Here is a 14,674-nt window from a genome sequence, read left to right on the forward strand (position 1 = left end):
CTGATTCACTATTGTCCATTTTGCGCTATCGGCCAAAATTAATTTCTCTTCCCGTGAGTTTTGGGTAATACTGACTAATGGCTCAATATACCTCAATATCATCCTTAAATGGAAGCAGTGGAGCATCCATAACGTTTTTCAGAGCGAATGTTTCTGATGTCACATTAAATCTATGCCCTGTTACTGCAGATATCCGATCCCAATGTCTTGGTTGTATTGACTTGCTGGCCATCATTTCCAGAAGAGGACATGACTCACTGAAATCATCTATTTTCTTCTTCAGATCCAGAAATGCCTGCCATTCCTTCAAGCCTTTGGGCAACCTACGACACCTAGAAATGGTTCAGATAAAAGAATAGATCACCTAATTAAAATGAATCAACATCAGTAAGCAAACATATAATATATTACTATTAACACCACTGTAGCGGTTCGAGTAGATCGCCACTAAAATAAGAGAGTTTGACTTCGAAGAACTATTAACAAGTTGTTTATTTACAGGAGCAGACTAATTACATCAGGTAAGATGGCAGGTAAGATGGCAGACTGTAGGAGCACCGTGGTATAGGTCTTGTCCCAGCGGGGACTCCACAAAGACTAACTGTAGGAGCACTGTGGAGAGCGTGATGACGTCATCACGCTCTGCTGTGTGTTCCCGCGCTTTGGGCGTCACGTGACCGCGTCGTGATGTCAGCACGTTTGCGTGCGCTTAGGCGGTCCCGTGACCTGCGCCGTTGCTTCGGTGCATCTCCTCGTCACGGAGGCTGGCCGTTGAGGCCAAGGTCGCGAAGCCAGGCTGTGCCGGTGCTTGCCGCGGGAGCGGGAGATCGCGTCACTCCCGTCGGCTGGCCGATGCGGCCGAAGTTGCGGTAGGCCGGGCTGTGCCGGCGGCCGTCTTGGAAGACCGAGTCGGGCCGGCGGCCGGCGCGCATGCGTCACGTGATGCGTGACGTCAGCGCGTTAGGTCGCCTCTTAAAGGGGCAACGGCCCAACAGGTAAGTTAAAGGGGCAACGGCCCCAACAGGTAAGTTATACATACATAAGTAAGTTAAGTACATAGTTAGGTAAGTTAAAGGGAATTATGTATATATATCTATATGTAAGGGACAACCGGTGGTACCGCCACATGGGCCCCCCCAGAATTCGCTTTAACGAAAGTCCAAGGATGAGATGGTCTGACGAGCTGGTGGTCACGGCGGTCGTGCTGTCTCGGCTTGGTAGGCGAGGTATGAAGATGCTGCTCGTGAGCGGATCCTTACACGCGTCGTGGCAAATAAAACGTATCCGTCAGGCGAAGGACCATAGAGACGTGCGAAACAGCAGGCCTTATCAGAGTGACGGGCAGATTGGGCGGACGCGGGCGATGTCTCCGTTGACTGGTGAGCGAAACCTTCAGGAGGCTGGAACGCACGGAACAGTGCGTGCCATAATGCTATGACATTAACAGAATGGAGGGTGAAAAGTTGCTGTGTTGATCTGTGATCAGAGCAACTTCCACGTGTTGATCGCGGCCGCAGGATGCCCGTTGGACCCGTCCTCGATGTATACAGCTTCAATAGACATTTGCATTTGTTAAAAGGGAAAACTGGAGAAGGGCGGCAACGGTCCAGGTTGTTGTTGCTTTCAGGAGGGGTTAACTCTGCCTGGAGGGCGGCAACACTTGTAACTGTTGTAAATTTAGGAGAAAACAGCCGGGAGGGCGGCACGCTTTTTGTTCACGCCAAATCGTGTAGTAGGTAACACAACCAGCAGGCTGAAGGGCTGGTGCGTCGTCGGCGGAGAAGGAGTCATCGGTGTTCACAAGGGATGGGTTCTCGTGGTTCGCGAGGGATGGATCCTCGTGTGCGAGGAGTGCGTCCTCGTGTTTTGCGGGGGTGAGTCCTCGTGGTATCCCCGCGGGGCGCGCTCCGATCTTGTGGGCCCGAACATGCTGTACCCCGCGCTTGGAGAGATTTATACTTGCTGTCACTGTGGACGTAGAGGCGGACGATCCGTGTGGCGGTAGGAAAGATGAGTACGGGGACCGTGAGCAAGTGCGTGGTCGGCGCCGCATCGATGTTCTCGTCGAACGGGGCTTCTACCAGTATAAAGCACGAGGGAGACTGTGGCTCCCTGGATTGCGGTAGCGACAGCAAAACGGCTGGTGCTTCCATGGCGTGCTTCTTTTGTGAAAATTGGTCACAAAAAAAAACGGGGTCCGGTTGAGTTTTGTCCGTGTCAAACGGGATCTGCTCCAGGCTGCGCTTACCTTGCGAATACGTTCGCAAAGACGGGGTCGCCTTTGGAGGAATCGGTGTTAGGCGGTTGCTGTTCCGTGGTTGTTCGTCGGTTGTGCGTCGGTCGTCTTGTGGGAAGACAAGGTTCAGGCTACGCGTTGCGACCGTGAAAATCGTTCACGGATACGGGGTCATCAATTGTAGTGTTGGAATTGATGAGCTTCCGTACTCACGTCGTTGGGTCACCAATGTAGCGGTTCGAGTAGATCGCCACTAAAATAAGAAAGTTTGACTTCGACGAACTATTAACAAGTTGTTTATTTACAGGAGCAGACTAATTACATCAGGTAAGATGGCAGGTAAGATGGCTGACTGTAGGAGCACCGTGGTATAGGTCTTGTCTCAGCGCGGACTCCACGAAGACTAACTGTAGGAGCACTGTGGAGAGCGTGATGACGTCATCACGCTCTGCTGTGTGTTCCCGCGCTTTGGGCGTCACGTGACCGCGTCGTGATGTCAGCACATTCGCGTGCGCTTAGGCGGTCCCGTGACCTGCGCCGTTGCTTCGGTGCATCTCCCCGGCACGGAGGCTGGCCGTTGAGGCCGAGGTCGCGAAGCCAGGCTGTGCCGTGCTTGCCGCGGGAGCGGGAGATCGCGTCGCTCCCGTCGACTGGCCGATGCGGCCGAAGTTGCGGTAGGCCGGGCTGTGCCGGCGGCCGTCTTGGAAGACCGAGTCGGGCCGGCGGCTGGCGCGCATGCGTCACGTGATGCGTGACGTCAGCGCGTTAGGTCGCCTCTTAAAGGGGCAATGGCCCAACAGGTAAGTTAAAGGGGCAACGGCCCCAACAGGTAAGTTATACATACATAAGTAAGTTAAGTACATAGTTAGGTAAGTTAAAGGGAATTATGTATATATATCTATATGTAAGGGACAACCGGTGGTACCGCCACACCACAGTATATTTGTAAATATGCTTGAACATTTATCAGGATTCTCTGAAGAATGTATGTGTGCTGGAGCACCGAGGACTGACCAATGTAATATTTATTTTCAAAAAGAGAGACAGGGCTAGCCAAGATAATTATGGATCAATTAGTTTAATATCTATGGTAGGGAAAATGTTTTAATCTTTAACAAAAGATTACTAAATATCTAGAAGAGGAAATGATTAGAAGTAGCCAACATATATTTCAGAAAAAAGTTTGAGCTTGACTGCAGTGTATGTACCTTGAAGAAGGAACTATATTCTGCAGCCCCTGTATACTGCAGTACCAGTAGTGACCACCCCTGTATATAAGCCTGTTGAGTAACTTTGTATAGTAGTTCCAGTTTTGTCTCCATTCAGTAAACACCTGTTATAACCAACTTCTGCAGTCCGTGTCTCAATTACACACGGACGTTACATTGGCGACGAACAGATCCGAACTTACCTACAGTTCTGCACCACCTCACAGGGATCCATCCCTGAAGCGAAGTCGTTAGAGGTCGAGGCCAGAAGGAAGAAATCCAAAAAAAAGAAAAAAAGAAACAGAAGAAACGGGCGTCGACCGTGGGCAACCGCCCTCTGATTCATCGAATTCGAAGATTTGCAGGAGAGGCTGTCGAGAGCTGGGCTTGGTTCTCCAGTCTATGGTGTTCCAGCTAATCGGGCTGGTGGCAGGTAGTACACTGATCCTTCCTGGGCTGCGGCGGGCTGGAGCTCGATCGGGTGGCTTTTCAACGGGGCCGAGCAGCGTTGTCGGGAAGAGGAGAGCGAGAGAGAGGGTGGAGCACAAAGGGCACGGCCGGTGCTACGAAGCCGGGCAGCGTACAGACCCGAGAAGAGGGAGGAAAGTGTCCCATAGGGTCTGCTCTGACGACGGGAACAGTAATTAAAATTAAAGAAATTAGAAGCGCAGAAAGCCGCGAAGAGCTGCAGTTTGCCACGGGGACCACAGAGAGCGGCGTTGGCAGCAGCGCGGGGGGAAGTGCGCGAAGACCATAGAGCGTCGCCATCAAGGCATAAAAACGCCAGCAACAGCGCTGGCAGCAGCGGAAAAGACAGAAAGTGCGGGAGGCGCCATCTTAATCCAGCGGGGAAGAAGGCAAAGCGCGGGAGGCGCCATTTTGTTCAATCGGGGAAGAAGGCAAAGCGCGGCAGGCGCCATCTTAGATCTCCAAGATGCCGAAGACTGGCAATATCACTGCCTTCGATAATGCAATAGAAGACTGGACCACGTATGTGGAAAGAGTCGAAGTATATTGTAAGGCAAATGAAGTAGCCGATGAGAAAAAGGCATCGGTACTACTAAACTTAATGGGCGCAAGAACGTACGGCCTATTGCGGAACCTGATCACTCCAGTCAAACCGATGGAGAAGAGTTTTAACGAAATTGTTGCTATCCTACAGGAACACCTAAATCCTACACTGCTGCTGATAGCAAAAAGATTTAAATTCCACAAGAGAAATCAGCATAAAGATGAGAGCAATGCTGATTACCTTACGGAACTACGCAAGCTATCAAAGCACTGCCGGTTCGGAGCAGGACTGGCAGATACCCTATGGGGCAAATTTGTCTGTGGACTCCTGAGTGAAGGAACCCAGAAGAGGTTACTCTCAGAGAAAGAGCTGACGCTAGATAAGGCTTTCAGCGTGGCAGTATCGTACGAAGCAGCAGCAAGGGGAGCTGCGGAAATACAGCAAAAGCCACAGGAATACGGCACCCATGAAATGACACGGGGATTTGAAAAATGTTATCGCTGCGGCAGAACAACCCATGACCAGAAGGACTGCTGGTCCAAGGACAAAACATGCAGGCAATGCGGAAAGATGGGACACGTTGCACGAGTTTGCAGGTCCGGGAAGAACACTAACGACAACAAAAAGACTACTAAGGAAAAGTACAGGAAAGTACAAAAGATGACGGACAGTAGTTCCGAAGACCAGAAGAGCGATAGTGAATCTGGGAACAAGAGACTAAGCTGTCTCAAACTACACAACGTAATCACAAAAGAGGATCACCGAACCATTTGGGTCACCCTCACGATAGCAGGGTCCCAAGTCAAAATGGAATTGGATACAGGATCAGCCCTGACCGTCATGAATCGACGAGACTACGAGCGGCTATTCTCACACATACCCTTGAAAGACACATCCATTGTCTTGAAGACATATACGGGGCAGAACGTATACCCCAGAGGGTAAATAAGGTGCCTGTCGAATACAACGGCAAGGAAATACAGAAATTGTATCTGTACATACTGCAAGATGGTGGACCACCGTTATTGGGACGTGAATGGATCAGAAAGATAAGTTTAGACTGGCACTCCATTCAGGCACTGACTGTGCCTGGTAAAAAGGATGACGACGTCACACCTGGACGATTGTCAAAAATCTTGGCTAACGCTAAAGAGGTATTTCAACAAGAACTGGGAACTCTTAAAGGCGTAACCGCCTCGATAAAAATAGAAGAGAATGCAATTCCCAAGTTTTTCAAAGCAAGACCGGTACCGTATGCAATTCGCCCAGCCGTCGAGGCAGAGCTGGAGAATCTGGAGAATGCAGGCGTGTCAACTAAGGTAGACTGGAGCGAGTGTGCGACACCCATCGTTCCTGTCATGAAGAAAACGTTAAACAATAAGTCTGAGGAGCCAAGGAAGGTTCGCATCTGTGGGGACTTCAAGGTGACTGTGAACCCAGTCCTTCACACAGTACAGTATCCTCTTCCGAGGATAGAAGATATTTTCGCCTCACTATCTGGAGGGAAACGTTTTACAAAAATTCACCTAGCGCAAGCATATTTGCAGATGGAGGTTGAAGAATCCTCTAGGAAATATCTCACGATAAACACTCACAAAGGTCTTTACCAGTATAATCGACTGGTATTTGGAGTTGCATCAGCTCCGGCTATATGGCAAACAGCGATGGAACAAGTCCTGCAAAGGATTCCGGGGACTCAGTGTTACTTGGACGACATCCTAGTGACAGGTGAAAATGACAGTGAACACCTTGCCAACCTAGAGCAGGTGCTCACTAGACTAAGAGAACATGGGCTACGAGCCAATCGCCCCAAGTGCGAGTTTTTTAAGAAACAAATATCGTATTGTGGCCACGTGATTGATGAAGAGGGGTTACATAAGTCCCCTGACAAAATTGAAGCGGTAGTTAAGGCTCCAGCGCCTGAAAATGTGTCGCAACTGAGGTCATTCCTCGGATTGGTGAATTACTACCATAAGTTTTTGCCGAATTTGTCCACAATTCTGCACCCACTGAACGCCCTGCTACAAACTGGAGTAGCATGGAAATGGAGCGATGAATGTAAGCGGGCCTTTCAGAAGTGTAAAGGCCTGATCACTTCAAGAGAAGTATTGGCTCACTACAACCCATCACTACCGACAAGACTGGCGTGTGATGCGTCTCCCTACGGCGTTGGAGCGGTACTGTCACATAAGTCCCTTGATGGTTCAGAGAGGCCGATAGCTTTTGCGTCACGCTCGTTAACTGCAGCCGAGCGTAACTACGCTCAGATTGACAGAGAGGCCCTCAGCCTGGTGTGGGGGGTGAAGAAGTTCAATCACTACTTGCACGGACAGAAATTTACTCTACTAACTGATCATCAACCTCTTGTCTCCATTTTCAACCCTCAGAAGGGCGTCCCGATAATGACAGCACAACGGCTACAGAGGTGGTCCCTTTTCCTAGGGGCACACCAATATGACATCGAGTACAAAGGAACTAAACAGCATGGGAATGCTGATGGATTGTCGCGCCTACCGTTGCTGACGGTGGAAGAAGCACCTGCAGTGGATCCTGTGGAGATATTCCACTCGACCATAGTCGAATGTCTACCTGTGACGAAAGCAAACATAGAAAAGGAAACACGAAATGACCCGACACTCTCCAGGGTCTATGATTTAACGGTGAAGGGATGGCCAGCACATGGCGAACCACTGCTGCCAGCATTCTCGCCGAGAAGAGAACAGCTGTCAGTGTGCCGAGGAACCTTGATGTGTGGATCCAGAGTAGTAATTCCACCCAAATTGAAGGATAGAGTGCTCAATGAGCTTCATGAGGGTCATCTGGGAGGGGTAAAAATGAAGAACTTAGCCAGAGCGTTTGTGTGGTGGCCGGGAATCGATAGAGAAATCGAAGAGATGACCAAGAGCTGTACAGGATGCCAGAAGGTCCAAAACGCCCCACCACAAGCCCCTCTACATCCATGGGAGTGGCCCTCATCTCCATGGCAAAGGGTACACATTGATTTTGCTGGTCCATTTATGGACTCGATGTTTTTAATTGCGGTGGATGCACATTCAAAGTGGCCAGAGGTAATAAAAATGTCCTCAACCACCACAGAAAAAACTATCACAGTCTTACGAACCATATTCGCCAGAAATGGGCTGCCTGAACAGATTTGCTCCGACAATGGACCACAGTTTGTGTCTGAAGAGTTCCGGAGGTTCTTAAAGAACAATGGTGTTAAGCATTACACATCCGCCCCATATCATCCAGCCACCAATGGATTGGCTGAGAGGTTCGTTCAAACATTCAAGAAGGCTATCAAGGCAATGTGTAATGAAGACATACCCCTACAACACAAGGTGGATAACTTCTTGTTTGCCTACCGGAATGCGACACATGCGGTTACCAACCAAACTCCAGCCATGATGTTCTTCAATCGAAGACTACGATGCCGCTTGGATTTGGTTAAGCCAAACATCAGAAGAGATGTGGAGAACAGGCAGTTTCAGAATATGAATGAAAGGCCGACCAGGAGTTTCAAGATAGGTCAACCAGTTTTGGCCCGGGACTACCGCACAGAGAAATGGCAGCCAGGAACGATCTGCACATGACAAGGACCTCTAATGTATACCGTGGACGTTGGAGAGAGCATTGTAAGACGCCATGCTGACCAGATTCTAGAATCACTGGAAAACCTCAAATCTACACCACGATCCTATACACCTGGTGATGAAACCGAAGTACCAATTGCATCTACCTCAGAATCGGTGATATTGGAAGCAGACGAACCAAACAACGACGTTGATCCCGAATCAACTTTGCCAGAAGAACCTGATACCCCAAAGAGGTGTTATCCGGACAGAATCAGGAAGCCTCCTCAAAGATTGAATTTATAATTGATTAACTTCAGCTAATGTATATAGCAACTGTAATTGTAAATATGTTATTTAATTATTAATCGAATGTTATGTACTGTTTAGCTAAAAGGGGAGGAATTGTAGTGTATGTACCTTGAAGAAGGAACTATATGGAGGGTGAGAAGGTTGGATCTCAAACAAGCGTGCTGAGCTTGAATAAAGGAGACTATGAAGGTATGAGAGCGGAATTGATTAGAGTGGACTGGGAAAATAGATTAAAGGGTAAGACGGTGCATGATCAGTGGTGTAATTTTAAGGAGTTATTTTACAACTTCCAAAAAATATATATTCCACTGAGGAAAAAAGGGTGTAAAAGAAAAGATAGCCATCCGTGGCTAAGTAAAGTAATTAAGGATAGTATCCGACTAAAAACAAGGGCATATAAGGTAGCCAAATCTAGTGGGAGGATGGAAGATTGGCAAGTCTTTAAAAGACAGCAAAAAATAACTAAAAGATTGATTAAGAAAGGGAAGATAGATTATGAAAGTTAATTAGCAAAAAATATAAACACAGACAGCAAAAGTTTCTATAGTTATATAAAAAGAAAAAGGGTGGCTAAAGTAAATGTTGGTCCCTTAGAGGATGAGACCGGGAAATTAATGGTGGGAAACATGGAGATGGCAAAAACACTGAACAATTATTTTCTATCAGTCTTTACAGTAGAGGACACTAAGAATATCCCAACACTGGACAAACAGGGGGCTCTAGCGGGGGAGGAACTAAATATGATTAAAATCACTAAGGAAGTGGTACTTGTTAAAATAATGGGACTCAAGGCGGATAAATCCCCTGGACCTGATGGCTTGCATCCTAGGGTCTTGAGGGAAGTGGCGGTAGGGATTGTAGATGCATTGGTAATAATTTTCCAAAACTCACTGGACTCAGCAAAGGTCCCGGCAGATTGGAAAACTGCTAAAGTAACACCCTTATTTAAAAAGGGTAGTAGGCAGAAGGCTGGAAACTATAGACCGGTTAGCCTAACATCTGTGGTTGGTAAAATGTTAGAGTCCATTATTAAGGAGACAGTAACGGGACATTTGGATAAACATAATTTAATAGGACAAACTCAGCATGGTTTCATGAAGGGGAAGTCATGTTTGACAAATTTGCTTGAGTTTTTTGAGGAAGTAACATACAGGGTGGATAAAGGGGAACCAGTGGACGTGGTGTATTTAGACTTCCAAAAGGCATTTGACAAGGTGCCACACAAAAGATTATTGCTCAAGATAAAAAATCACGGGATTGGGGGTAATATTCTGGCATGGGTGGAGGATTGGCTCTCTAACAGAAAGCAGAGAGTTGGGATAAATGGTTCGTTCTCAGATTGGCAACCAGTAACTAGTGGTGTTCCGCAGGGGTCAGTGCTGGGTCCCCAACTCTTTACAATCTATATTAACGATTTGGAGGAGGGGACCGAGTGTAACATATCAAAGTTTGCAGATGATACAAAGATGGGACGGAAAGTAGTGAGTGAGGAGGACATAAAAAACCTGCAAAGGGACATAGACAGGCTAAGTAAGTGGGCAGAGATTTGGCAGATGGAATACAATACTGGAAAGTGTGAGGTTATGCACTTTGGCAGGAAAAATCATAGAGCAAGTTATTATCTTAATGGCAAGAAACTGGAAAGTAATGTAGTACAAAGGGATCTGGGGGTCCTTGTGCACGAAACTCAAAAAGTTAGTATGCAGGTGCAGCAAGTGATCAAGAAGGCCAATGGAATGTTGGCTTTTATTGCTAGGGGGATGGAATATAAAAACAGGGAGGTATTGCTGCAGTTGTACAAGGTATTGGTGAGACTGCACCTGGAATACTGCATACAGTTTTGGTGTCCATACTTAAGAAAAGACATACTTGCTCTCGAGTCAGTACAAAGAAGGTTCACTCGGTTAATCCCGGGGATGAGGGGTGGTCATATGAGGAGAGGTTGAGTAGACTGGGACTCTACTCATTGGAGTTCAGAAGAATGAGAGGCGATCTTATTGAAACATGTAAGATTGTGAAGGGGCTTGATCGGGTGGATGTGGTGAGGATGTTCCCAATGAAGGGTGAAACTAGAACTAGGGGGCATAATCTTAAAATAAGGGGCTGCTCTTTCAAAACTGAGATGAGGAGAAACTTCTTCACTCAGAGGGAGGTGGGTTTGTGGAATTTGCTGCCCCAGAAGGCTGTGGAAGCTACATCATTAAATAAATTTAAAACAGAAATAGATAGTTTCCTAGAAGTAAAGGGAATTCAGGGTTACGGGGAGCGGGCAGGAAATTGGACATGAGTCTAGGTTTGGAATGGTCATGGCCCTGTGGGTAGTGGAGTGGGCCCAGGGGCCGTGTAGCCTGGTTCTGCTCCTACTGTGTTCTAATTCTGTGTTAGATTTCAGGAGATGGTTTTATTCCTGTTCCTGGCTGGGGTGGAGATCGCCTTTACAGAAGGTAAGTCCTGTAGAAAATATAGGGACAGAGTGATCTCCTGGAAGAATTTCGATCGCCTAGATGGGTCGGAGAGGAATTTCCCAGATTTTTTTCTCCCAAATTGGCCATTGGGTCTTTATCTGGTTTTTCGCCTCTCCCGGGAGATCACATGGGTTCGGGTGGATGCAGAGTGATAGAAGATTTGAGGTTAGGATCAGATCAGCCATGATCTTATTGAATGGTGGAGCAGGCTCGAGGGGCCGATTGGCCTACTCCTGCTCCTATTTCTTATGTTCTTATGTTCTTATGTATTCTGCAGCCCCTGTATACTGCAAATCAAATCAAATCAAATCAACTTTTATTGTCATTGTTAGTGCACAAGTGCAGTACAACGAAATGTAGGCTTGCGGCTCCCGAGAGTGTACAATTTGGATTAGGACACTTAAACATTTCAACATACATTTGTACATATATATTAGCATAAATATGACCATAATAAAGTGCATCGGCAGATGTGCAGGCTTTAGTGTTTATTTGTGGAGTTCAGTAGGATGACAGCCCTGGGAAAGAAGCTGTTCCTAAATCTGGTCGTACGGGTGCGAATGCATCTGTAGCGTCTTCCAGATGGTAGGAGGGCGAACAGACTGTGGCTGGGGTGGGTAGGGTCTTTGATGATGGACCGTGCCCTCCGTAGGCAGCGTTTCTGATATATATGTTCTGTGGTCGGTAGCCGGGTGCCGGTAATGCGTTGGGCAGTTTTGACTACCCGCTGCAGGGCTTTCCGGTCATGGGAGCTACAGCTGCCGTACCATACCGTGATACAGTTTGTCAGGATGCTCTCTATAGTGCAGCGGTAGAAGTTAGAGAGGATCGGGGGTGACAGATTACATCCCTTCAGCCTCCTCAAGAAATATAGGCGCTGCTGGGCCTTCTTCACCAGAGAGGAGGTGTTGAGGGACCAGGAGAGGTCTTCTGTGATGTGGACTCCGAGGAACTTAAAGCTGGCCAGTACTGACCACCCCTGTATATAAGCCTGTGTAGTAACTTTGTATAGTAGTTCCAGTTTTGTCTCCATTCAGTAAACACCTGTCATAACCAACTTCTGCAGTCCGTGTCTCAATTACACACGGACGTTACATTGACAAACCTGCTAGAGTTCTTTGAGGAGATGATAGATGTGGTGCACAGGGGAAATGCAGTGAAAGTGGTACACATGGACTTTCAGAAGGCCTTTGACAAGGTAGAACACAAGACACTAATGGAGAAGATTAAGACGCATGGAATTAGTGGGAGTTAGCAAATTGGATTAAAAGGTGATTAGAAGGGAGAAAACAGAGAGTTGGAACTAAATGGCGTTTCTCAGAGAGGTTGGAAGTGGGCATGGGTGACCCACAGGGTTCTGTTCTGGGACTACTTCTGTTCACTGTGTACATCAATGATTTGGATATAGGGCTAGAGGGAGTAGTTAAAATAGAAGGCATAGTAAACAATTGAGAGGATCAGAGGAGATTGCAAGGGGATATTGATAAAATGGTGGAATGGGCAAAAATGTGTTGGATGGAATTAGAAACATAGAAACATAGAAGATAGGAGCAGGAGTAGGCCATTCGGCCCTTCGAGCCTGCTCCGCCATTCAATGAGATCATGGCTGATCATCCAAATTCAGTACCCTGTCCCTGCCTTCTCCCCATATCCCTTGATCCCTTTAGCCTTAAGAAATACATCCAACTCTTTCTTGTCAGTGTCAGTAAGTGTGAGGCAGTACATCATGGCAAAAATACAAGCAATAATTATACTTTGAATGGGGGATGGTTGATTGATGTGGAAGCACAGAGGGGTTTTGGGTTTTGGTTCACGAGACATTGAAAGCAGAACCGCAAGTGGATAAGGCCATAAAAAAGCTAATGGTATACTGTGTTTTATGGGTATACTGTGTTTTATGGCAATAAATATAAAGATCGAGAGATAATGGTGAAACTGTATTGAGCCTTAGTAGTACCACAGTTGGAGTACTGTATTTTGAGCTCAGTACTATCGGAAGGATATTGATGGAATAGAGAAGGTAAAGAGTGAGATTCACTAGGATGCTTCCAGGTATGAACAATTACAAATACAAAGAAAGACTTGAAAAATGGTGGCTGTTTCTGTTCCAACAGCGGAGGTTATGTGGTGATTTGAAATAGGTGTTTGCAATTATGAAGGGGTGGGGCAGAATAGGTCAGAACTGTTTTCAGTGGTTGAGGGTTATCGAACAAAGGGACATAGATATGTTTAAATGTAGAGATTCAGGACAGACAGCAGGAGAAATATTTTTACATAGCATTGTGAGCAGGGTTGCCAAATCTGGTTTGACGTATTCCTGGCGTTTTGAATCATGTGACATTTGATCACATGGCATTCGATAACGTGACACCGCTCATGTACTGCTAAATCACATATTTGATTACGTGACGTTTTCCCACTGTTTGCAAATGTTATTGCATTTACCTTAGTTGAGTGTCTCACATCACCAAGCCCTAAATAAAGGTAGATAGGGTAATCCAGTAAACTAAATATATCTCGATTTCCAAAAAGTCTTCGATAAGGTACAGTATAGTAGACTTATGACTAAGATCAGAACATGTGGAGTCAGTCGACAAGTAGCAGAATGGATAACAAGCTGACTACAAAACAGAAAACAAAGAGTTGGGGTTAAACGTAGTTACTCGGATTGGCAAGTAGTGTTCCACAAGGAGAACTGCTGGGAGCACTGTTGTTCACCATTTACATCAACGATTTGGACTCAGGAATCGGAAGTACAATTTCAAAATTTGTGGATGACACCAAATTAGGGGTGTAGTTAATACAGTGGAGGACTGCGACAAAATACAGGGAGACATTAATAAACTTGCAGAATGGACGTTTAATTGGCAAATGAACTTCAATATAGATAGGTTCGAGGTAATACATTTTGGTAGGAAGAATATAAGGCCACATGAACCTTCAAAAATAAATGTCTAAATGAGATAGAAGAGCTTGAGCACAGAGCTTGGATACAGAGCTGGGTGAAGTACAATCGGAGTGGATTGGAAGCAGAGTGAAAAAAATTGGTGATAGTAGGAATTCAGAGGAGAGGAAGAAGGCAGTTTCTCACGTCCAACTCAAAAGGAGGACTCTAACTTAAGTATCTAGATAGCTAATATACAGTTTCTTTGTGTTTGGTATCTCTGGTTCTTGTTAAACTTGAGTACATTTTTGTCTATTTTCTCTTTAAGTTAGGTCAGTGGGTTACACTAAAGTTCAGTTAGTAGTCTATTAAATAGAGTCATGGCAGGGCACCTCAGTCCCATCGAATGCACATCCTGTGCCATGTGAGAAGTCCAGGATACTTCTCGTGTCCTGGACAACCACATATGCAGGAGTGTCGTCAGCTGGAGGAGCTCGAGTTCTGGGTTTTGGGGCTTGAGCAGTGGCTGGCGTCACTCCAGTGCATCTGCGAGGCTGAGAGTTTCGTAGATAGCACGCATAGGAGGTGGTCATCACGCAGCTTAAGAATTTGCAGGTAGAGAGTGAATGGGTGAGCGCCAGACAGACAAGGAGGACCAGGCAGGTAGTGCAGGAGTCCCCTGAGTGCATCTCGCTCTCCAACCAGTATTCTGTTCTGAATACTGGTGAGAGCGATGGTTCCTCTGGGGAGTACAGCCAGAGCCAAGTCCACGGCACCCTGGGTGGCTCAGCTGTATAGTGGGGGAGGAGGAAGGTCAGAGAAGCAACAGTGATAGGGGATTCAATAGTTAGGGGAACAGACAGGCGTTTCTGCGGCCGCAGACGTGACTCCAGGATGGTATGTTGCCTCCCTGGTGCCAGGGTCAAGGATGTCAGTGAGCAGCTGCAGGACTTTCTGAGGGGGGAGGGTGAACAGCCAGAGGTCG

The 14,674-nt window shown here is 46.9% G+C and overlaps 1 protein-coding gene across 1 annotated transcript in view; it reads right to left on the minus strand.

Annotated features, from left to right (window-relative positions):
* Window positions 1-14,674, minus strand: part of LOC147113152 (dynein axonemal heavy chain 8-like) — a 1,456,516-nt gene that overhangs the window by 1,244,624 nt on the left and 197,218 nt on the right. Inside the window, exon 7 of the mRNA XM_085998053.1 lies at window positions 92-332. Within this exon, the coding sequence (XP_085854179.1) occupies window positions 92-332 (241 nt within the window). The remainder of the gene's footprint in view (window positions 1-91; window positions 333-14,674) is intronic.

This window comes from Somniosus microcephalus, chromosome 9, assembly GCF_052327205.1.
Source record: "Somniosus microcephalus isolate GS21.2 chromosome 9, FLI_Smic_1.0, whole genome shotgun sequence".
Taxonomy (NCBI): Eukaryota; Metazoa; Chordata; class Chondrichthyes; order Squaliformes; family Somniosidae; genus Somniosus; species Somniosus microcephalus.